General features: G+C 44.0%; 1 protein-coding gene across 1 annotated transcript; it reads left to right on the top strand.

The window, feature by feature from the left end:
* The first annotated feature begins 4,971 nt into the window (after positions 1–4,971).
* On the top strand, positions 4,972–23,754 carry LOC112266209 (amyloid protein-binding protein 2). The gene is made up of 13 exons (XM_042296498.1): positions 4,972–5,165; positions 7,419–7,507; positions 8,662–8,813; positions 9,104–9,227; positions 10,554–10,722; positions 11,033–11,122; positions 11,702–11,769; positions 13,336–13,441; positions 14,200–14,324; positions 14,922–15,007; positions 16,781–16,971; positions 17,142–17,307; positions 20,991–23,754. Exons 1-13 carry the CDS (start codon positions 5,028–5,030, stop codon positions 21,251–21,253), a joined length of 1,767 nt encoding a protein of 588 aa, XP_042152432.1. The 5' UTR covers positions 4,972–5,027; the 3' UTR covers positions 21,254–23,754.
* Positions 23,755–24,838: the final 1,084 nt, after the last annotated feature.

The following is a 24,838-nucleotide window of genomic DNA, read 5'->3' as shown; positions in this document are numbered from 1 at the left end:
ATAGTCAGTCAGGATGTTGTTGTACCCACTGTCAGATAAGATCAGATGATACCTTGTGGCCATGACCTGTAATTGCAATTCTTTGCCTATTTGATTTTTTTCCCCCTTTTGCTGCATTTACCCCCAACAACAATAGTTGCGTCCCAAATGCAGACAATTAACTGTGTAGGCCTGCGTTTCCAAAACTAGGGGTCACGACCCCATTGTAGGGTCTCCTGATTTGAAAAATGGGGTTACGAGAGAAATTTAACATCGGGTTTGGTTCATAGAACCAGGGTTTACGACAGATGCGGTTGTAATAAACAGAGACGTTTCTGTTTTCTTCCTACAAGTGTGGCTCTATCTTATGGACCGTTTTTAAGCTACAAAATATTATGAGCCCGTCACTGAAAGATAAGACTCTCAGGAATATGTCTTCTGTTTCCCTCCACAAGCCTCATTAGAACAGAGTGGACAAGACCAGGCACTAATCAGACTGGGGGGGGGGTCAATGTTGTTGTGTTCTACACAGAAGAACATGCAACGTGATTGGCTAATGATCTTTTGACTTCCCACGATACCTTTTTGGTAAAGCATTTCAGTCAATTCAAACCAAACTTTGTTCAGATTGAAATAGTGTCAAAAAGTACTTTCAGACTGATTTGTACTAGACTGTCATGGCCCAAATTTAAAAGAAATTAATTTAAACATATAAATGATTTCTATGAGTTCTGATGCAGTGGTCTTATAAGAGAAAGTGGTCATGGGGAAACTAGCTAGATGTCAATACACAAGAGTGTACAAAACATTAAGAACAACTTCCTAATTTTGAGTTTCACTGGTCAGTCCATGTCATGGAAACAAACAGGCGTTGATCATGTTCTGTATAGTCGGTGTATATGTGTTGGGTTGTTTTTTTTCTTCGTTTAGAGGGGTTTTTCAGGAAGAGCACTTGGTTGGGTTGTGGGGGGGGGGATTTTATTCTCATGTTGATTTGACTTGGAATTTGACCGATAGGCTATTTATGACATCTTTTGAATCTTGTGAGTGTTCTATTTGAAAAGCAGTCAAGACGCTTCGACTTCTTCAGTTACCTAAACAGATATGACTTTCCTGTGCGAATGATGTGATTTAAGTTCAAGCGTTGGTTCATTATTTCACCCGTTTGTCCTCATTTTAGCTGCTGTTGTGATATTTACAGTGCATCAGACTTTTTTAGCAGTGCTAGTGTTTTTTTTTAGAAAGGTCTGACGACTGCCACATTTGCTTGATGGTCAGTTCTCGTTAAATTATTCATTATCTTTAGTCATACAGTATATGTAGTTTTTGTTTTGTTTTTCTAGACCAAAGTGCAATTTTAATGACATTTTGTAACATTTTTGTTTGTTGTATTTCCTAGTAGGCCAATATTAGTTATATATATATCTTCTTTTTTTTAAACTGGATTGAGGAGAAAAAAGGTGAAGTGATACTGGTGTATTGTCTGTTACTTTGTTGGATTGTTTTGTGCATAATGTTTTTATTAACATTTATTTTGGTGGTGTCCCAAATTACACCCTATTCCAGATGTAATGCACTACTTTTTGACTGGAACCCTGGTCAAAAGTACTGCTATATATATATATATATATATATATATATATTTTGAGATGTGTCCTTTTTTTGTTTTTCCAGGTGAACTGAGTCATTTTACAGGTTCATTCTGTTATGCCTCCCTGTTCCGCTTAGCACTGACAGCAACTAGTGCATGTGTACAGTGTTTATGTGGAACATTTGAATTGAAAATATGTGAAATAAATAAAAAAAATGTTTTCTGAGTGGTGTCTTCTTGACTTATTGGGGTGTTGCAACGTACAGTAGCTCAAGTGGATTTTCTGATTAGTATTTCCTCCAAATCTCTAGCTTTTATTACATATCAACAACTACTGTATACTATTGCTTCTCTTTAATTAGTTATTTCTGTTATTATTTATTAAAAAATTACAAAAATACATGTTTTTTTTTCTTCTTTAATGTAATTGTTGTTTAAGGGCTTGTAAGTAAGCATTTCACTATAAGGTTAACAACACCTGTTGTATTAAGCATTTCACTATAAGGTTAACAACACCTGTTGTATTCAGCATTTCACTATAAGGTTAACAACACCTGTTGTATTCGGCATTTCACTATAAGGTTAACAACACCTGTTGTATTCAGCATTTCACTATAAGGTTAACAACACCTGTTGTATTCAGCATTTCACTATAAGGTTAACAACACCTGTTGTATTCAGCATTTCACTATAAGGTTAACAACACCTGTTGTATTCAGCATTTCACTATAAGGTTAACAACACCTGTTGTATTCAGGCATTTCACTATAAGGTTAACAACACCTGTTGTATTCAGCATTTCACTATAAGGTTAACAACACCTGTTGTATTCAGCATTTCACTATAAGGTTAACAACACCTGTTGTATTCAGCATTTCACTATAAGGTTAACAACACCTGTTGTATTCAGCATTTCACTATAAGGTTAACAACACCTGTTGTATTCAGCATTTCACTATAAGGTTAACAACACCTGTTGTATTCAGCATTTCACTATAAGGTTAACAACACCTGTTGTATTCAGCATTTCACTATAAGGTTAACAACACCTGTTGTATTCAGCATTTCACTATAAGGTTAACAACACCTGTTGTATTCAGCATTTCACTATAAGGTTAACAACACCTGTTGTATTCAGCATTTCACTATAAGGTTAACAACACCTGTTGTATTCAGCATTTCACTATAAGGTTAACAACACCTGTTGTATTCAGCATTTCACTATAAGGTTAACAACACCTGTTGTATTCAGCATTTCACTATAAGGTTAACAACACCTGTTGTATTCAGCATTTCACTATAAGGTTAACAACACCTGTTGTATTCAGCATTTCACTATAAGGTTAACAACACCTGTTGTATTCATTTCACTATAAGCATTTCACTATAAGGTTAACAACACCTGTTGTATTCAGCATTTCACTATAAGGTTAACAACACCTGTTGTATTCAGCATTTCACTATAAGGTTAACAACACCTGTTGTATTCAGCATTTCACTATAAGGTTAACAACACCTGTTGTATTCAGCATTTCACTATAAGGTTAACAACACCTGTTGTATTCGGCATTTCACTATAAGGTTAACAACACCTGTTGTATTCAGCATTTCACTATAAGGTTAACAACACCTGTTGTATTCGGCATTTCACTATAAGGTTAACAACACCTGTTGTATTCGGCATTTCACTATAAGGTTAACAACACCTGTTGTATTCAGCATTTCACTATAAGGTTAACAACACCTGTTGTATTCGGCATTTCACTATAAGGTTAACAACACCTGTTGTATTCGGCATTTCACTATAAGGTTAACAACACCTGTTGTATTCGGCATTTCACTATAAGGTTAACAACACCTGTTGTATTCGGCGCATGTGACAAAAGCAATTTAATTTGATATACCCTTTTAGCAACATGGAATTTTAGTTTGAAACCTAGTTGAAATAATACCAGTTACAACACATTTTGGCATGAGACCAGATTAAAGACATTAAATATGTGCATATCACCCACAAACTGTCCCGGAAGAAAGCGAAAGTATGGCACTCTATTCCCAATGACCAGCGAGACTGCAAAAAAGTAAACTAAGAACGCCACCTAATCTGTGCCAAAGATTTTGTATTATACCTATCCTGTACCAACGATATTTTATCACATGTCCTGTACCAACGACATTGTGTTATACCTATCCTCTACCAAAGTGGCCTGTACCAGTACCCGACAGAAGGTGGCAACCGCAGGCGCATTCCCCCAAAAATCTATCGCCCATTGCTCGGTGAAGTCATTGGTCGGGAGCTTCGTTTACAGTTTTTTTGGGCGGATTCGATTCTGCTGATCCGAAAGGCACTGACCGTGACGTCAGCAGTAACCCGCGCCGCACTGTTATGTTGTCAACAAGGCAGCATGGTGCATCGTCCAGAAACGTACATTTATTTAACATAAAATTATATTTTTGAATTTTCTAACTAGTTTTAATTGAGAAGCCAGCTAAAGCGTTTTTATACAAATAAAAAAATAAAATAAAAAACATTTGAAAACACAAAACCCTTCTCATTACTACACGTGCTTAATTACGTAACTGTTGTTTTGAACGGACTTCAACGTCCGACAGAGCAGGACTCCTGGCTCACGCCCAGTTCCATATCGAATGCAATAAACGTTAAACCATGCAATACACGCATACACGGGCGCTATTAATCGAACCCCCTCATCGGTCGGGAGCAGAGATAGAGCGCAGTACAGAGGGGGGTCTTGCAAATTATCTGGAATGAGGGACAAAACATGGGATTATGACAGCCAGTGGTTGTGTTTGTGCAATCCCCTCGAATCGTTCTCTGTTTTCCTCTGAGTTGGAAGCAAAATGGTGTATGAGGAGTCGCAGAGAAAGTGTTTTTACACCAGTTAGGTAGTGAAGAGTATGTAGTGAGAGTTTGGAACGAAGATGATTAGAACTAAACCAAGATAGGCCACAGCCCGTCGTTTCAAATGGGGACAAATGAGTCATAGTGGGCAGAACAAGCACGGACGAGTTAGCGAGATCCAATTGGCGCGGTCTAGTATTTATTTTTGCATATTTCCATTAGGGAACGCATACTCTGAAGTAAGCGTGTACAATAACTCATTTGCCCTTTCACGCCTTCTAAACAACGCAATTTTCGGGGAAAACATGGACAAAAGGTCAAATCTACCAAACTAAAACCCACTCTGTTAGTCAAAAAAGGTATTCAGATCAAATGTTTCATCGATGAGGTAAATTAACAGGATATCGGCCAAAATCCCATCTCGTTCTATCTTCTCCCACTGCCAAGTCTCTCGGCTTCTCCTCACTACCATATTTGGTAGTGAGCGGAAACGCCACAAGCGGATGCTTCTCATTTCTACATGTGGTGAAATATCTGTGTCGTTATTCTATCTGTGGTTGGAAGTAAATCTGTTGCTGAAGAAGGAAAACAAATATGGCGGCGGTGGAGTTAGACTGGATCCCTGAAACACTGTACAACACTGCTATATCTGCAGTGGTGGACAACTACAGTCGATCTAGAAAGGACATTCGCTCCCTTCCTGAAAATATACGGTTTGATGTGTATTATAAGGTAAGGACTGTCACTGTTTGGCCAAACTTTAGCTAGTTAGTCTATTGTGATTTTTTTTAAATGTATTTTTTTAGCTTGCTACCGTTAGCTAAATTAGTTAGCTCAGTTTCTTGTTTGTTATTGTGCCTAACATTAGCTCGCTAGTTGTTTACTCAAAAAAAAAAAGAAGCTTTTTAGGAGACAGACATTATGCTTCACATTTTGTGAAATGAAGAACTTCACTAGCTGAAGTGTTTTCACAATTGTATTTGGTTCAGCAGCAGCAAAGTCTGTGTGCCCAGGTTGTGAGGCCACATTGTTGAAAAAACAAAGAAAGTTACAGCCAAAAACAATAGATAAATCATTTCATAATAGTAATATAATCCAAGTTTATCATAATAGTAAGAACAAATGTCATTAATCACGCACAGACTGGTTCACAATAATCAATGGCATATTGTCCCTGACAGAGTTCCCGTGCGTTGTAATCACATCGTGTTAAACGAACGTGTTTTTCCCATTGAGATCAAGTTGCAGTAATGAGGTGTTTTCAGAGCGGTGCAGAGAAGATAACAGATGAGACATTTTTCAGTTAAAGTTCAATGTTAACGTATTTCTTTAGTAAATAATACTGCCATCGTCGTGGAGGCAGAGGACATTCAGAAAGTATTCCGACCCCTTGATTTTGACCCACATTTTGATGTTACAGCCTTTATTCTAAAATGGATTAAATCAATCTACAGACAATACCCCATAATGACCACGCAAAAACAGGTCTAGACATTTTTTCAAATGTGTATATAAAAAAAAAAAACGGAAATCATACTTACATAAGTAGTCAGACTCTTTACTCAGTACTTTGTTGAAACACCTTTGGCAGCGATTACATCCTTGAGTCTTCTTGGGTATGACTCTACAAGCTTGGCACACGTGTATTTGGGGCTTCTCCCATTCTTCTCTGTAGGTCACTCAAGCTCTGTCAGCTCCTCTCAAGGTCTGTCAGCTGCACAGCTATTTTCAGGTCTCTACATCAATGTTTGATGTGGTTCAAGTCCGGGCTTTGGTTGGGGCATTAAGGACATTTAGAGACTTGTCCCAAAGCCGCTCCTGCGTTGTCTTGGCTGTGTGCTTAGGGTTGTTGTCTCGTTGGAAGATGAACCTCTGGAGCAGGTTTTCCTCAAGGATCTCTCTTTACTTTGTGCTGTTCATCATTCCCTTGATCCTGACTAGTCTCCCAGTCCCTACTGCTGAAAAACATCCCCACAGCATGATTCTGCCACCACCATGCTTCACCGCTGGGATGGTGCCAGGTTTCCTCCAGACGTGACGCTTGGCATTAAGGCCAAAGAGTTCAATCTTGGTTTCATCAGACCAGAGATTCTTATTTCTCATGGTCTTAGTCTTTAAGTGCCTTTTGGCGAACTCCAAGCGGGCTGTCATGTGCCTCTTACGCATGTCTGGCCACTCTACCATAAAGGTCTGATTGGTGGAGTGTTGCAGAGATGGTTGTCCTTCTGGAAGGTTCTCCCATCTCCACAGAGGAACTCTAGAGCTCTGTCAGAATGACCATCGGGTTATTGGTCAACTCCCTGACCAAGGCCCTTCTCCCCTGATTGGTCAGTTTGGCCGGGCGGACAGCTCTAGGAAGTGTGTTGGTGGTTCCAAACTACTTCCATTTAAGAATGATGGAGGCCAATGTATTCTTGGGGACCTTTTAATGCTGCAGACATTTTTTTGGTACCCTTCCCCAGATCTGTCCCTCAACACAATCCTGTCTTGGAGCTCTAGGGACAATTCCTTTGACCTCATGGCTTGGTTTTTGCTCTGACATGCACTGTCAACTGTTGGACCTTATATAGACAGGTGTGTGCCTTTCCAAATCATTGCCAATCAAATGAATTTATCACAGGTGGACTCTATCTCAAGGAGGATCAATGGAAACAGACATTTACAAAAATGTCTAAACCTGTTTTCGCTTTGTCATTATGGAGTATTGTGTGTAGATTGATGGGAAATAACCATTTTTTTAATCCATTTCAGAATAAAGGCTGTAATGTAACAATGTGGAAAGAGTCAAGGGGTCTGAATACTTTCCGAAAGTACCATATCTGTACACTGTATCTGATGCTGTCTGGACAAACACAGCAATATTGTGCAACTTTAGCCTGCAATTCAGGGCGTTCCTGTATGTGGGCATTCCTGCGCCCCTCCCCCACTCGAGGATCCTATTTGGTTTCTCCACCTCAAACGGTTTCTCTCCTCTCTTGCTCTCAGCTATACCAACAGGGCCAGCTATGCCAGCTGGGAGGGGAGTTCTGTGAGCTGGAGGTTTTTGCCAAAGTTCTACGAGCTTCTGACAAAAGGTAAGGTACCAAATGGACTGGGTTGTAACCCCACACACACACACAAAGACAGTCGGTGTTTCCTTTCCACTATCCGTCTCTGAGGTGGTTCCTCAAAAGACCCCCTGAAAGAAGGTCTACGCCCAAAATGGCACCCCTATTCCCTACATAGTAAAGTACTTTTCAAAAGTAGTGCACTATGTAGGGAATAGGGTGCTATGACATTACCTACCTAAGGCCACTGCAGTTTGAGAGTGGAGTCACCCACACACTCTGTCCTGCCTTGTTTTACACCACTCTGACATGATGTGTAGTGAAGGTGACCTGCTGAGACACATGCTGCCTGGCTGGACTGACTGAGTGGTTTATGACCAGAGAGAATGAGAGAGAGGGAGGGAAAGTGTGTGTGTGTGTGTGTGTCACTCACCCCTAAAAAGATGACTCCTGTCTCATGACTGTGGGTCATGCAGCTTGGCCTTCAGTTCACACCAGTGATGGGGGAAGAACATTGATACAATAACCCATCTTGATATTATTCTGGATGATATTATATCCAGACTTTGACTCCCAAGTATCGATTTGTAATAATAATATAATAATAGTTTTACCTGTGCCAAATCTCCGACGTTATTCATCCTATAGCTTGTTCTCTCATCTTCTTAAAAAATTAAAATAAAAAATAGTTTTCAGCACTTTTATTTCCATGACTGATCAAAACTCATTTTCTCCTGGCTCTCTCTCTCTCTCGTCTCTCTGCATCAGATTAAGCAATACGTTATGGAACATCAAATTGCAATAAAATCACAGTATCGAATTGCAATCCATATCGCATGACATGTCGCATCGGGACCCTAAGTGAGGCGGATATCGTTTCCCAACCTTAGTTCACACTGTTAACTGTGTGGTATTGTGCCAAAATGTCCCCAGGTATTTCAGACTAATGGCAGTCCTAATGTACCCCCCCACTCCACTTAACATTGATCATATCAATGTTGATGTGTTAAACTGTCTAGTCTGCTTCAGGTTGTAGAGCTTTGGTTTTTAGTGCGAACACCCCTCGCTCTCATCCGGAGACTTTTCTCTGCTTCTATTATCCTCTTTTGTATCCCCTTTTAATATGTCAAATGAAAGCTTTAAAAAAAAAAAATCCTTAGCTACTCTGTCCCTCCTACCAGACACCTGCTACACCACTGTTTCCAGGCCCTGATGGACCATGGAGTGAAGGTGGCCTCCGTCCTGGCCAACTCCTTCAGCCGTCGCTGCTCCTACATTGCAGAGTCAGACGCCCACGTCAAAGAGAAGGCCATTCAGTTCGGCTTCATTTTAGGTAGGCGAAGAAGCGTGTAACGTCTGTCCCAAATGGCATCCTATACCGTATATAGTGCACTACTTTTGACCAGAACTCATAGGGCTCTGGTCAAAAGTAGTGCACTATATAGGGAATACGGTGCCATTGGGGACACACACACACAATGGCTATCTTATCCATCTTCTGAAATACTCGGTGCAACTGCAAACAAGATGACCTGCAACACCCCACTACCATACTGTGGTCTGAGGCTATCTGGGAGGTACCCCAGTTGATACTTTGTTGTTATGGTCGGTTCTGTCCTCTAGGTGGCTTCCTGTCTGACGCAGGCTGGTACTGTGATGCAGAGAAGGTGTTCCTGTCGTGCCTGCAGCTGAGCACGCTCCACGACGAGGTGCTGCACTGGTACCGAGCTGTGGAGTGCTGCGTCAGGTAGGTTCTAGCTGTGTCTGGCTGGCTGGTTGTGTCTGGCTGGATAGCTAGCTGTCTGTTTGTCTGGCTGTCCGTGTCTGGCTGTCTGTGGCTAGCTGTCCTTGTCTAGCTGTCCTTGTCTGGCTAGCTGGCTGGCTGTTCTTGTCTGGCTGGCTGTTCTTGTCTGGCTGGCTCTAGCTGTCTTGGCTGGCTGTTCTTGTCTGGCTGGCTGGCTGTTCTTGGCTGGCTGTTCTTGTCTGGCTGGCTGGCTAGCTGTCCTTGGCTGGCTGGCTGTTCTTGTCTAGCTGGCTAGCTGGCTGTTCTTGTCTGGCAGGCTGTTCGTGTCTGGCTGGCAGGCTGTTCTTGTCTGTTGTCTAGCTGGCTGTATGTTCTTGGCTAGTTGGCTGTCTGTTCGTGTCTGGCTGGCTAGTTGGCTGTCTGTTCAAGTCTGGCTGGCTAGTTGGCTGTCTGTTCGTGTTTGGCTGTTGGCTGTCTGTTCTGGCTAGTTGGCTGTCTGTTCGTGGCTGGCTGGCTAGTTGGCTGTCTGTTCGTGGCTGGCTGTGTCCTGGCTGTGGCTGTCTGTCCTTGTCTGGCTGGCTGGTTCTGTTGGCTGTCTGTTCGTGGCTGGCTGTGTCCTTGTCTGGCTGGCTGTCTGTCCTTGTCTGGCTGGCTAGTTGGCTGTCTGTCTAGCTCGCTGTTTGTGTCTGGCTGGCTGCTGGCTGTCTGGCTGGCTGTCTGTTCGTGGCTGGCTGGTTGTCTGTTCGTGTCTGGCTGTCCTTGGCTGGCTGTCTGTCTGTCCTTGTCTGGCTGGCTGTCCTTGTCTGGCTGGCTGGCTGTCCTTGTCTGGCTGGCTAGTTGGCTAGCTGGCTGTCTGTTTGCTCTGGCTGGCTGGCTGTCCTGGCTGGCTGGCTGGCTGTCTGTCCTGTCTGGCTGGCTGTCTGTCCTTGTCTGGCTGGCTGTCTGTCCTTGTCTGGCTGGCTGTCTGTCTGTCCTTGTCTGGCTGGCTGTCCTTGTCTGGCTGGCTGTCCTTGGGCTGGCTGGCTGGCTCTGTTTGTGTCTGGCTGGCTGTCTGTCCTTGTCTGGCTGGCTGGCTCTGTCTGTTTGTCTGGCTGGCTGGCTGTCCTTGTCTGGCTGGCTGGCTGTCTGTTTGTGTCTGGCTGGCTGTCTGTTTGTGTCTGGCTGGCTGGCTGTCTGTTGGCTGGCTGGCTGGCTGTCTGGCTGTCTGTTTGTGTCTGGCTGGCTGTCTGTAATAGTTTCTGAATAAAGGTGTTCTAGCTCGAGTTAATTTTCCTCATTGCTGGTAGGTACAGGAGCCTCTTTCCCTCATCTGTTCTCTGTGTTCCTCAGGCTGCTCCATGTCCGTAATGGGAACTGTAAATACCACCAAGGAGAAGAGACATTCAAGCTGGCCCAGTCCTACATGGACAAACTAGCCAAACACGGCCACCACGCCAACAAAGCAGCCCTGTATGGAGAGCTGTGTGCCTTGCTCTTTGCCAAGAGTCACTACGATGAGGTAAGCTTTTCTTTTTATTTCTTCACAAAATCTCTTTTCAAACGTACTCTTATTCAATCATAAACCGGTAGTAAAAAAAACTGTTAAGTCATATTTTGTGTGTGAGCCATACAGGATATGATTCTCCCTACACTACCAGAAAATGCTAAGGAAGAGGCTAGCAATAAACTTAGGATTTAGAAAGTCCTTTTTTTTTGTTGTTGATCAGAACTGATTTTTGAAGTCACCGGATAAGAGCATCTACTTAAATGACCCACTTTTTTTAATTTAAATAATGATGAGTCTTGTTTCCCGCTCCTGTGTGTCGAAGGCCTACAGGTGGTGTATAGAAGCCATGAAGGAGATCACAGAGGGCCTGCCTGTCAAAGTGATGGTGGATGTCCTCAGGCAAGCCTCCAAGGTAACAGAAATGTTATGGAGTCGGTGGCTGTGGCTCAAAAAAGGCACTGCGTTTGACCAGGACCCAATTTTTTTTGGCACACTGTTCTGGTTGAAAAGTAGTGTCCTAATATAGGCAATTGTGGGTGTTCAATTTTGGGACACACGTGAAATGTTATGTGGGACGGTGTTGTTTGAGACGCTATGGAAATATTAGTGACTGAGACATGGTTTGCTAAAGGATAACATCAAACCTATTCCGTCCCCTTTCCCTCGGGAAGGAACTAGCCTTGTATCCATACAATATAAGCAGCGTGTCTGTGGCTGACCGCAGAGCAGGAGGTAATATAGAGAGACTAGAACACAATTCATTTTTTTTTTTCCCCCAGAAGTTGTGGCAGGTCTGATAAGAGAAAGGTAAATAGATAGATGAGCTTTGGTCAAAAGTAGTGCACTATAGGAGGTGGAAGGAAGAAATGGCAATAAATATTTTGTACAAAGAAAAACAAGTAGTGCACTATATACGGACTAGGGTTAAATATGGGACGCAGTCAGAGAATACAGGGTAACGTCTGCTTGGCTGTGTCTCTCTTTTTAACAGGCCTGTGTTGTGAAGAGGGAGTTCAGGAAAGCCGAACAGCTGATTAAACACGCTGTGTTTCTGGCACGGTATGAATTCCTTGTTTTTATTATGGTAACACTTTTTATATTTTAATGTATCCTTTTATACATCCTTTTATCGGTTGGCCAACCTCAGTGTTTTATATATTGTGTGTGTATATATATTACCCGCTCACATTGTGTATACCAAACATTAAGAACACCTTCCTAATATTGAGTGGCACCTCCGTTCTCCCTCAGACCAGCCTCAATTCGTCAGGTCATGGATGTTGAAAGCGTTCCACAAGGATGCTGGCACATGTTGACTCCAATGTTTCCCACACAGTTGTGTCAAGTTGGCTGGATGTCCTTTGGGTGGTGGACCATTCTTGATACACACTCATGGAAAATTCCCAGCAGTTCTGGACTCAAACCGTTGTGCCTGGCACCTACTACCATACCCTGTTCAAACCAGTGCGCCTGGCACCTACTACCATACCCTGTTCAACGACACTTCAATATTTTGTCTTGTTCATTCACCCTCTCAATGGCACACAGACACAATCCATGTCTCAAGGCTTAAAAATCCTTCTTTAACTTGTCTCCTCCCCTTCATCTACACGGATTGAAGTGGATTTAACAGGTGACATAATGGATCGTAGCTTTCACCTGGTCAATCTGTCATGGAAAGAGCAGGTGTTCTTAATGTCTCCCTCTCTGTCTCTCTCTCTCTCTGTCTCTCTCTGTCTCTCTCTGGTCTCTCTGTCTCTCTCTGTCTCTCTCCTCTCTCCTCCCTCGCTCTCGGTCTCTCTCGCTCTCTCCCTCCTTCCCTTGCTCTCGGTCTCTCTCGCTCCCTCTCTCTCTGTCTCTCCCTCCCTCCCGTCCCTCCCTCTCCGTCTCTCGCGCTCTGTCTCTCTCCCGCTCGCTCTCTCTCCTCTCTCTCTCGCTCGCTCTGTCTCTCTCGCTCGCTCTGTCTCTCTCGCTCGCTCTGTCTCTCTCGCTCTCTGTCTCTCTCGCTCGCTCTGTCTCTCTCGCTCTCTGTCTCTCTCTGTCTCGCTCTGTCTCTCTCGCTCTCTCTGTCTCTCTCGCGTCTCTCTCGCTCTCTGTCTCTCTCGTCTCTCTCTCGTCTCTCTCGCTCTGTCTCTCTCGCTCTCTCTGTCTCTCTCGCTCTGTCTCTCTCGCTCTCTCTGTCTCTCTCGCTCTCTCTGTCTCTCTCGCTCTCTCTGTCTCTCTCGCTCTCTCTGTCTCTGTCTCTCTCGCTCTCTCTCTGTCTCTCTCGTCTCTCTGTCTCTCTCGCTCTCTCTGTCTCTCTCGCTCTCTGTCTCTCTCGCTCTCTGTCTCTCTCGCTCTCTCTGTCTCTCTCGCTCTCTCTGTCTCTCGCTCTCTCTGTCTCTCTCGCTCTCTCTCTCGGTCTCTCTCGCTCTCTGTCTCTCTCGGTCTCTCTCGCTCTCTCTGTCTCTCTCTCTGTCTCTCTCGCTCTCTCTCTGTCTCTCTCGCTCTCTCTGTCTCTCTCCCTCCCTCTCGGTCTCGCTCTCTCTCGGTCTCTCTCGCTCTCTCTCCCTCTCTCTCTGTCTCTCTCTCTCTCTCTCTCCCTCTCTCTTGAATTATTTGTGTTCCTGGATCACTCTGTTTCAGGGAGCATTTTGGACAAAAGCATCCCAAATACTCAGACACTCTGCTGGACTATGGCTTCTACCTCCTGAACGTAGATAACATCTGCCAGTCAGTGGCCATCTACCAGGTGGGTTATTCATATGGACTATACACTACCTTTTTTATCTAGGGTGGCAACATGTCACAACTTTCCCCAAATCCTGGTTAGACAATTCCTGGAATCAGGAGGTGGGGGGGATCAGGAAAACCTGGGAATTTGGGGGAAAGTTCCCAGAGTTTTTCAACCCTAAAATCCCCTTTTTAGTTAGTTCCCTGGTCAAAAGTAGTTCACTAGTTCACATCCAGAAGGCGAGGTCAGTACAGGTGCATCAAAGCGGGGACCGAGAGTCTGAAAAACAGCTTCTATCTCAAGGCCATCAGACTGTTAAACAGCGACCACTAACATTGAGTGGCTGCTGCCAACACACTGACACTGACTCAACTCCAGCCACTTTAATAATACAAAATTGGATGTAATAAATGTATCACTAGTCACTTTAAACAATGCCACTTAATATAATGTTTACATACCCTACATTACCCATCTCATATGTATATACTGTACTCTACACCATCTACTGCATCTTGCCTATGCTGTTCGGCCATCACTCATCCATATATTTATATGTACATATTCTTATTCATTCCTTTACACTTGTGTGTATAAGGTAGTTGTTGTGAAATTGTTAGATTACTTGTTAGATATTACTGCACGGTCGGAACTAGAAGCACAAAGCATTTCGTTACACTCGCATTAACATCTGCTGACCATGTGACCAATAAAACCGTGATTTGATTTGACTACATCCATATGCTGGTTTCTCTCTCTCTCTCTCTCATGTGCAGACGGCTCTGGACATCAGACAGTCTGTATTCGGGGGGAAGAACATCCACGTAGCGACGGCTCACGAAGACCTGGCTTACTCCTCCTACGTACACCAGTACAGCTCAGGGAAATTCGCCAACGCTCTGTGAGTAGCTACTCCTTCCTTCCTCTACTACTCCTGGACTGGCTAGATAATTACGTTAAGACTCCCCCCCCTTTAAAAAAACAACTATTTATCTGCATACTAAAAGGCCTCCTATTCCCTAATATAGTACACTACTGTTGACAAGAGGGAATAGGGGTGTCGGGGGTGAACTATGACACGAATAAGGTGCCATTTTTGGGACGCAGACTTGAATAATTTTTCTGTCATTTCCGTAGTTTGCTGGTACTGTAAAAGTCTCAAGTCACTCAAGGTTACTGCAGGTGTAACGCTCAGGGCGTGTACCTTGTAATGGGAATAGAAGCGTAATGAAGGAATACGAACTAGGTATAGTAGATTCTGATGAAGATACAGCTGACCATAAGGGGAAGGATTGTAAAGGGTTTCGTCTGTCATTTTGTAGTGTGTCAGAACCCACCCTTCATGTGTATGTTTGGTCAGTACCCCTCATCTCCTCCTAACCCTCAAATACCTAGTATACATAGTACTTCAAAATAAATCTGTTTTCTCGGAAAGGGTTTCTGTTCTGAGCAGTGTCTCTAAGTGTCCGCCTCTTACTCAATCATTCTGTTTCTCCAGATTCCATGCAGAACGTGCCATAGACATCATAACTCACATACTCCCTGAAGACCATCTACTACTGGCCTCCTCCAAGAGGGTCAAAGGTGATTTTGCCCCCCCCCCATTCTAAATCGCTGAGTCACTCCCAAGTAGTGCCTCTGGAGCTTTGACCACAGTCAGTCATGAGATGAGGAGAAACGGCAAAGTCCTTTCTGACTAATCTTCCTAGAAAGGATTTATCGAGATGTTATTGACTGTTTCTAGCTCATGGCCAGATTGTGTGGATGTTGGTCGTGTGGTGTGTAATCGTATACAGGTGAAGTCGGAAGTTTACGTACACCTTAGCCAAATACATTTTAAACTCAGTTTTTCACAATTCCTGACATTTAATCCGAGTAAAAATTCCCTGTCTTAGGTCAGTTAGGATCACCACTTTATTTTAAGAATGTGAAATGTCAGAATAATGGTAGCGTTTATTTCTTTCATCACATTCCCAGTGGGTCAGAAGTTTAAATACACTCAATTAGTATTTTGTAGCATTGCCTTTAAATTGTTTAACTTGGGTCAAACGTTTCGGGTAGCCTTCCACAAGCTTCCCACATTAAGTTGGGTGAATTTTGGCCCATTCCTCCTGACAGAGCTGGTGTAACTGAGTCAGGTTTGTAGGTCTCCTTGCTCGCACATGCCTTTTTTTCAGTTCTGCCCACAAATGTTCCATAGGATTGAGGTCAGAGCTTTGTGATGGCCACTCCAATACCTTGACTTTGTTGTCCTTAAGCCATTTTGCCACAACTTTGGAAGTATGCTTGGGGTCATTGTCCATTTGGAAGACCCATTTGCGACCAAGCTTTAACTTCCTGACTGATGTCTTGATGTTGCTTCAATATATCCACAATTTTCCTACTTCATGATGCAATCTATTTTGTGAAATGCACCAGTCCCTCCTGCAGCAAAGCACCCCCACAACATGATGCTGCCACCCCCATGCTTCACGGTTGGCATGGTGTTCTTTGGCTTGTAGCCTCCCCCTTTTTCCTCCAAACATAACGATGGTCATTATGGCCAAACAGTTCTATTTTTGTTTCATCAGACCAGAGGACATTTCTCCAAAAAGTACCATCTTTGTCCCCATGTGCGGTTGCAAACCGTAGTCTGGCTTTTTTATGGCGGTTTTGGCGCAGTGGCTTCTTCCTTGCTGAGCGACCTTTCAGGTTATGTCGATATAGGACTCGTTTTACTGTGGATATAGATACTTTTGTACCTGTTTCCTCCAGCATCTTCACAAGGTCATTTGCTGATGTTGGGATTAATCTCTAGAAGACAGAACACGTCTCCTTCCTGAGCGGTATGACGGCTGCGTGGTCCCATGGTGTTTATACTTGCATACTATTGTTTGTACAGAAGAACGTGGTACCTTCAGGCGTTTGGAAATTGCTCCCAAGGATAAACCAGACTTGTGGAGGTCTTGGCTGATTTCTTTTGATTTTCCCATGATGTCAAGCAAAGAGGCACTGAGTTTGAAGGTAGGCCTTGAAATGCATCCACAGGTACACCTCCTATTGACTCAGGCTGATTGACAACATTTATCAGAAGCTTCTAAAGCCATGACATCCTTTTCTGGAATTTTCCAAGCTGTTTAAAGGCACAGTCAACTTAGTGTATGTAAACTTCTGACCCACTGGAATTGTGACACAGTGAAATAATCTGTCTGTGAAAAAATGACTTGTGTCATGCACAAAGTAGATGTCCCAACCGACTTGCCAAAACTATAGTTTGTTAACAAGAAATGTGTGGAGTGGTTGAAAAATGCGGTTCAATGACTCCAACTTAGGTGTATGTAAACTTCTGACTTCAACTGTATATACTGCCCCACCCAGCTCTGATCCTGGAGGAGATCGCCATCGACTGCCACAACAAGGAGACGGAGGAACGCCTGCTGCAGGAGGCCTATGACCTGCACCTGTCCTCTCTGCAGCTGGCCAAGAAAGCCTTCGGAGAGTTCAACGTCCAGACAGCCAAACACTACGGAAACCTGGGACGGCTCTACCAGTCCATGAGGAAGTTCAAGGTTAGTTGGGGGGGGCAAAAGGAGGGACACACACACACACACACTGCTGTCCAATGGTAGTGCTGCAGCCCCTGAAGGCAGCAATTTGATAACCTGATACACTACTTTCTCTACCGCTGTCTTATCCTACCTCTCTCTCTCTCCACACCATTTTAAACTGTGTGTTGTAGGAGGCTGAAGAGATGCACATCAAGGCCATCCAGATCAAGGAGCAGCTTCTGGGGCAGGAGGACTATGAGGTGGCTCTGTCTGTGGGTCATCTGGCCTCGCTCTATAACTATGACATGAACCAGTATGAAGATGCTGAGAGACTCTACCGACGGTCCATCTCCATCGGTAAGTGTACATAGTGACAAAGCAGAAACATGTTTTTAGAAATGTTTGCAAATAAAAGATAAACGGATACCTTATTTGCGTAAATATTCAGAGCCTTTGCTAATGAGACTTGAAATTGAGCTCGGGTGCGTCCTGTTTCCATTGATCATCCTTTGTTTGATTGGAGTTCACCCGTGGTAAATTCAATTAATTGGACATGATTTGGAAAGGCACAGACCTGTCTATATAAGGTCCCACGGTTGACAGTGCATGTCAGAGCAATGAGGTCCATAGAGCTCTGAGACAGGATCGTGTCGAGTGCACAGATCTGGGGAAGGGTACCAAAAAATGTCTGCAGCATTGAAGGTCCCCAAGAACACAGTGACCTCATCATTTTTAAATGGAAGAAGTTTGGAACCACCAAGACCCTTCCTAGAGCTGGCCGCCCGGCCAAACTAAGCAATCGGGGGAGAAGCGCCTTGGTCAGGTGACCAAGAATCTGACTTGTCACTGACAGAGCTTAAGAGTTCCTCTGTGGAGATGGTTGTCCTTCTGGAAGGTTCTCCCAACTCTGCAGCACTCCACCAATCCGGTCTTTAAGGTAGAGTAACCAGGCGGAAGTCACTCCTCAGTAAAAGGCACATGACAGCCCACTTGGAGTTTTCCAAAAGGCACCTAAAGGATGTTGACCAGGAGAAACAAGATTCTCTGGTCTGATGAAACCAAGATTGAACCCTTTGACCTGAATACCTAGAGTTACGTCTGGAGGGAACCTGGCAGCATCCCTACGGTGAAGCGTGGTGGTGGTGGCAGCATCCCTACGGTGAAGCGTGGTGGTGGCGGCAGCATCCCTACGGTGAAGCGTGGTGGTGGCGGCAGCATCCCTACGGTGAAGCGTGGTGGTGGCGGCAGCATCCCTACGGTGAAGCGTGGTGGTGGCGGCAGCATCCCTACGGTGAAGCGTGGTGGTGGCGGCAGCATCCCTACGGTGAAGCGTGGTGGCGGCGGCAGCATCCCTACGGTGAAGCGTGGTGGCGGCGGCAGCATCCCTACGGTGGCGTGGTGGCGGCGGCAGCATCCCTACGGTGAAGCGTGGTGGTGGCGGTGGCAGCATCCCTACGGTGAAGCGTGGTGGTGGCAGCATCCCTACGGTGAAGCGTGGTGGTGGTGGCGGCATCCCTGAACGGTGAAGCGTGGTGGTGGCGGCAGCATCCCTACGGTGAAGCGTCCCTACGGTGGCGGGTGGCAGCATCCCTACGGTGAAGCGTGGTGGTGAAGCGGGCGGCAGCATCCCTACGGTGAAGCGTGGCGGTGGCAGCATCCCTACGGTGAAGCGTGGTGGTGGCAGCATCCCTACGGTGAAGCGTGGCGGCGGCGGCATCCCTACGGTGGCGGCATCCCTACGGTGAAGCGTGGCGGCGGCGGCATCCCTACGGTGAAGCGTGGCGGCGGCGGCATCCCTACGGTGAAGCGTGGCGGCGGCGGTGAAGCGTGGCGGCGGCATCCCTACGGTGAAGCGTGGCGGCGGCATCCCTACGGTGAAGCGGCGGCGGCGGCATCCCTACGGTGAAGCGTGGCGGCGGCATCCCTACGGTGAAGCGTGGCGGCGGCATCCCTACGGTGAAGCGTGGCGGCGGCATCCCTACGGTGAAGCGTGATCCCTACGGTGAAGCGTGGCGTGGCGGCGGCGGCGGCATCCCTACGGTGAAGCGTGGCGGCGGCGGCATCCCTACGGTGAAGCGTGGTCCCTACGGTGGCGTGGCGGCGCAGCATCCCTATGCCGTGGTGGTGGTGTCATGCCTTGGGGATGTTTTTCAGAAGCAGGGACTGGGAGACTATTCAGGATCGAGGGGAAAGATGAACGGAGCGATCCTTGATGAAAACCTGCTCCAGAGTGCTCAGCACCTCAGATTGGGGTGAAGGTTCACCTTTCAACAGAACAACGACCCTAATCTGCAGAGAAGAATGGGAGAAACTCCAGGTGTGCCAAGCTTATAGCGTCCTACCCAAGAAGACTTGAGGCTGTAATCGCTTTCAAAGGTGCTTCAACAAAGTACTGAGTAAAGGGTCTGAATACTTAAGTAAATGTTAAATTTCCATTTGTTTAATACATTTGCAAACATTTCTAAAAACCTGTTTTTGCTTTGTCATTGTGTGTTGATGGGGGGGGGGATAATGCAATACATTTTAGAATAAGGCTGTAACGTTACAAAATGTGGAAAAAGTCTAGGGGTCTAAATACTTTCTGAATGTTACAAATCATATAAGTTGCATTTTAATATTTATTTAACTAGGCAAGTCAATTAAGAACAAATTCTTATTTTCAATGACTGCCTACATCGAACAACATTGGGCCGATTGTATGCCTCCCTAATGGGACTCCCAATCACGGCTGGTTGTGATACGGCCTGGAATCAAACCCGGGTATATAATGACGCCTCTAGCACTGAGGACTAGTACCCTACACATTCAATCTGTCCCTCAACCGAGCAGTGAATTTCAACCTAAAAAAACAGGGAGGTTTTTCAATGCCTCGCAAAGAAGGGCACCGATTGGTAGATGTGGAGAAAGACACAAAAAAACAGACATTGATTATCCATTTGAGCAGGGTGAAGTTATTCATTACACTTTGGTTAGTGTATCAATACACCCAGTCACTAGAAAGATACAGATGTCCTTCCTAACTCAGTTGCCAGAGCGGAAGGAAACCGCTCAGTGATTTCACCATGAGGCCAATGGTAACTTTTTAAAACAGTTACAGAGTTTAATGGCTGTGATATGAGGATGGATAAACAACATTGTAGTTAATCCACAATACTAACTTAAATGAGTGAAAAGAAGGAAGCCTGTACCGAATAAAAAAAATATTTAAAAACATGCGTTGTGTTTGCAACATGGTACTTAAGTAATACTGCAAAAAAATATATTTGTTGTCCTGAATACAAAGCGTTATGTTTGGGGCAAATCCAACACATCACTGAGTACAATCTTCAGATTTTTATGCGTAGTTGTGGCTGCATCATGTTATGGGTATGTTTGTCAGCAGCAAGGACCAGGGAGGGTTTTTGGGGTGTTGAAAATAATTAGAATACAGCTATACACAGGCAAAATCCTAGAGGAAAACCTGGATCAGTCTACTTTGCAACAGACACTGGGAGGTGAATTCCCCTTTCAGCAGGACAATAACCTAAAACACAAGGCCAAATATACACTGGAGTTGCTTACCAAGACGACATTGAATGTTCCTGAATGGCCTAGTTACAGTTTTGACTTAAATTGTCTTGAAAATCTATGGCAAAACTTGAAAATGGCTTCCGATCAACAACCAACTTGACAGAGCCTGAAGAATTTTTAAAGAATAATGGGCAAATGTTGCACAATCCAGGTATGGAAAGCTCTTAGACTTACCCAGAAACACTCACAGCTGTAATGATTATAACATGCATTGACTTAGGGTTGAGAACTTAACTAATCAAAATATATTACTGTTTTATTTTTTAAAAAAAATAAAAAAAATTGAATTTTTCTTTTAGATCGTTGACAACAAAAAAATGACAATCAAATCCATTTTTAAATGTCACTTTTGCGACACAACAAAATGTGGAATAAATCAAGAGGTGTGAATACTTCTCTGATGCCACATGCTTGTGTCGGTCTTCTTCTGGTTTTTTGTTTTTACTCGTGGTTTATCTTTCCCCTGTCAGGTAAGAAACTATTCGGCGAGGGCTACAGCGGTCTGGAGTACGACTACCGGGGGCTGATCAAACTCTACAACTCAGTAGGGAACTATGAGAAGGTGTTTGAGTATCACAACGTCCTGTCCAACTGGAACCAGCTCCGGGATAGGCAGTTTGCTGTGGCGGACGCCCTAGAGGATGTTAATACTAGTCCCCAGCAGACACAGGAAGTGGTACAGACCTTCCTACTGGCCCAGAGCTATGGGCCTTCACGAGCTTGCCTGGGCTGAGACACACACACACAGCAAGAAGCATCCAGGATGGGACTATCTACTAACTATTTATTTGACTTCTCTAAGAAGAGAACAGAGATTTAAAAAAAAAAAAAAAAGAGTTACTGTTTCATCATGGAAATCTCACAAACCACCACTTTTTTTTTATTTTTATCAAGTTAATTTTCTTACTTTTGTCTTATTTTATTTTAATTTAATTTGGGGGTTTTGATAACTTATTTTGTATCTGAACCAGTGTAGCTCTGACCACCAGGAGAATGTTCTGTGTCTCACTGTCACTCTCTCCGTAGGAGACATGGAATACCCTACTATATTATTTTGTCACCTCAGCCCCCTCGTCGTAGTCAACGGCCAGGGGATAGTGCGTGGTTTAGAACGCAGACTGAGAAATGTTTTTACCCAGGTGTCACCACAAAGGTAGGACAATTTAAACTAAAATGTGCCATGATCTATATACGTATACACATCATGACTGATAGGGGGCGCTGTGTTGAAGTCACGTGCCAACAACATAGCACTCTCCAACCATTGCAAAAAAAAAAAAATTGGAGGCTAAAGAAATGCATTAATGTCTACATTTTGTTTTTGCCACAGTTATTCAATTAAACACCTTAATGCATACCTTTTTAAATTGAGATAAAAAAAATGTAAAATTGTATTTTCTTCAAAGTATAATTTTTTGTTTTAAGTTCTAATGTTATTGTCCCCACTATAACAAAATTCCTAAATATGTGATTTTTGTCCTTGAGAGACATTGTTAATTGAAATACTGAAGAATTCCATTCATTCCTATGGAGGACTGCTTCTTCTGTACTAATATGGCCGACCGGTGGCTTTAAAAGCCTCTCATTGGCCAATACACAGCATCTATACATCATTGGCCAATACACAGCATCTATACATCATTGGCCAATACACAGCATCAGCAATCCAGCGGTTTTCTTTTCTTCTTTACATCATTGGTCATGAGCTTGTTGTGACTAATACAGTGAACAATGTTGTAGGTTTAACCCATCCGTTTGTTGTGTTCTATAACAAACACTTCAGTTCCTTTTTACAGATTAACTCTGGTCCTCAAAAGTATGGGAGGTCATTTTTTTTGAAGGATGGATTTGACTTTTAAATTTTTTTTTTTTTAAAAACTTTTAGACCATTTGTTGGAGGGGGATAGTAAATCAGTGGGTTTAATGTTACTCTAGTCACATGACTTTTTATTTTGTTTCATTTGAAACAATTCATTTGCTTTCCATGCAGCGTAGTTCTGACAGCTTAATTTAAATGACAATATTATAATTTATATGCAGTGTTTTTTTTTTTGTTTTTTTTAAAGCCCAATGCTATGATTTCAGAAGGATGAGCCAAATTGATTTGTGACCTAAGGTGGGAGACCAGTGTCCTCTCAGCACCATCCTGCAGCCTCAAAAGGTTCCCCCCCCTCTTTTTACATTGGAGTGAGTTTACAAGCAATCCTCCCCTTGCCTGCCTCGTCAGAACCACATTGGAAGTGTGTAGGGGTTGACATTGGGTTAAAAGCCACAGACTTTTTTTTTTTTTCTCGCTTTTGCTAGATTACATGTCACACCTTTTTGTCTTAACTGTGGAGTCAATGATTTTTCTCCCTCCCTCTAAAAGCGCTGTAGGTTTCTGGATGTCTGTTTTTGTGCTCGTAGTGTGTCTGCCGGAGGCAGTGTTACTACTGTCTGCCCCGTGCTGAAGTCCAAGCCTTAGCCCTTAAAGGACACCCAGCTGCAGCAGTGCACTGACCTTCTCGGGCTCCAACTACCCCCCCCAGACAGGCTGTCTGTAGGAAAAGCAAAAGACTTCACCTCAAGACCTTAACTATTGGAGTAGACATTACAGTACCTACCTGCCAGGGACCATTTGACCAGCAGGTAATTAAACTTTTTTTTTTTTTTTTTTTTTTTTACGAGGCAAGTCGGTTCAGAACAGATTCCTATTTACAATGAGGGCCTAGGAACAGTGGGTTAATGACTGATTTCTACCTTGTCAGCTCGGTTGATTTGATCTAGCAACCTTTTCGGTTATTGGCACAACGCTCTAACCACTAGGCTACCCTGCCGCCTCCCTAATGCTGCTACAAGGTCTCAAGTGACCAACTGACCACTCTCTCTCTCTCTCTCTCTCTAGAACTAAACATCTATTCTAGAACTAAACATCTATTCTAGAACTAAACATCTATTCTAGAACTGTGGAAGGAATGAAATAGAATGCACCCGGACCATATTATAGACACCTTTTTGGAATGTGTGTGCGGGAAGACCTTTTTTTTTTTTATATAAAGATGTGTGTGTATCATGTGACAAAATAGTGGTGGTCCACAATGTGACCTGCTGTGTTTTTTTTGAAAGGGAACAGGAGACCAGCTGGGTTGAGGAGAGGGTGTGTGGGGGAAGGGGACTTCCTGGTTTGATAAAGATGGATGACGAGTGTAAAGGAAAAATTATAAATAAATGAAAAAAAAGAGTGGAAGTACAGTTCTCTCTGAGTCGCTAGATGTTGTATTCTTCTATCAAATCACTACCATGTTTTGATGACTTAAATGATGTTTTGATGACTTAAATGACGTAATTCTATCTATGTACTGAACACAATTCAAAAGGCAGTCGCACATCTAAGCAATCTCTTCTTTTTTTGCAGGTGCGTGACAACAGTTTGGAACAAGATGAAGGAAAAAGGAAACTGCACACTGCTCTTGATAGTATCACTGATCTTCACGTATGGGCCTCAACCTCTGACGAAGGCCGTGAGGCCGATACGTAAAAGCCAAGTATCACTGCTATTTAATATCAAGAGCCGTGTGCAGCTTCATTTTTCCTTTACCTGTGTTCTGAACGACATGTGAAGTGTTGGTTTTCATGAGCTGAAATTAAAAAAAATCCCAGAAATGTTCCATATTCTCAAAAAAAAAAAGCTTATTTCTCTAAAATGTTCTGCACAAATTTTGTTTACATCCCTGTTAGTGAGTATTTCTCCTTTGCCAAGATAATCCATCCACCTGCCAGATGTGACGTATCAAGAAGCATCATTACACAGGTGCAGCTTGTGCTGGGGACAATTAAATGCCACAGATGTCTCGAGTTGAGGGAAAGTGCATTTGGCATGCTGACTACAGGAATGTCCAACAAAATGTATCTGGCAAAACAGCTCTATGTTAATTTCTCTACCATAAGCCGCCTCCGTCATTTTAGAGATATTGGCATTACATCCAACCGGCCTCACAACCGCAGGCCACGTGGAACCACGCCAGCCCAGGACCTCCACATTCGTCTTCTTAACCTGAAGGGTCATCTGAGACCAGCCACCCGATGAAACTGGGGGTTTGCACAACCCAAAGCATTTCTGTAAGAAACCGTCTCAGGGAAGTTCATCTGAGTGTTCGTCGTCCTCACCGGGGTTTTGACCTGACTGCAGTTTGACGTCGTAACCCACTAGGGTCTCGCCTTCGATGGCCACTGGCACGCTGGAGAAGTGTGCTCTTCACGGATGAATCCCAGTTTCAACTGTGCTCCTGTCAACATTGTGAACAGAGTGCCCCATGCTGACGGTGGGGTTATGGTAAGG

Source organism: Oncorhynchus tshawytscha, linkage group LG13, assembly GCF_018296145.1.
Source record: "Oncorhynchus tshawytscha isolate Ot180627B linkage group LG13, Otsh_v2.0, whole genome shotgun sequence".
Taxonomy (NCBI): Eukaryota; Metazoa; Chordata; class Actinopteri; order Salmoniformes; family Salmonidae; genus Oncorhynchus; species Oncorhynchus tshawytscha.
Note: the sequence above shows the minus strand (reverse complement) of the source record. Positions and strands in the feature narration are given on the sequence as shown.

Coding starts and splice junctions, on each gene's coding strand:
- LOC112266209 (XM_042296498.1), top strand. CDS start 5,028: ATGGCGGCGGTGGAGTTAGACTGGATCCCTGAAACACTGTACAACACT. Junction 7,508..8,661: donor CTACGAGCTTCTGACAAAAG/GTAAGGTACCAA, acceptor CCCTCCTACCAG/ACACCTGCTACACCACTGTT. Junction 8,814..9,103: donor TCAGTTCGGCTTCATTTTAG/GTAGGCGAAGAA, acceptor TCTGTCCTCTAG/GTGGCTTCCTGTCTGACGCA.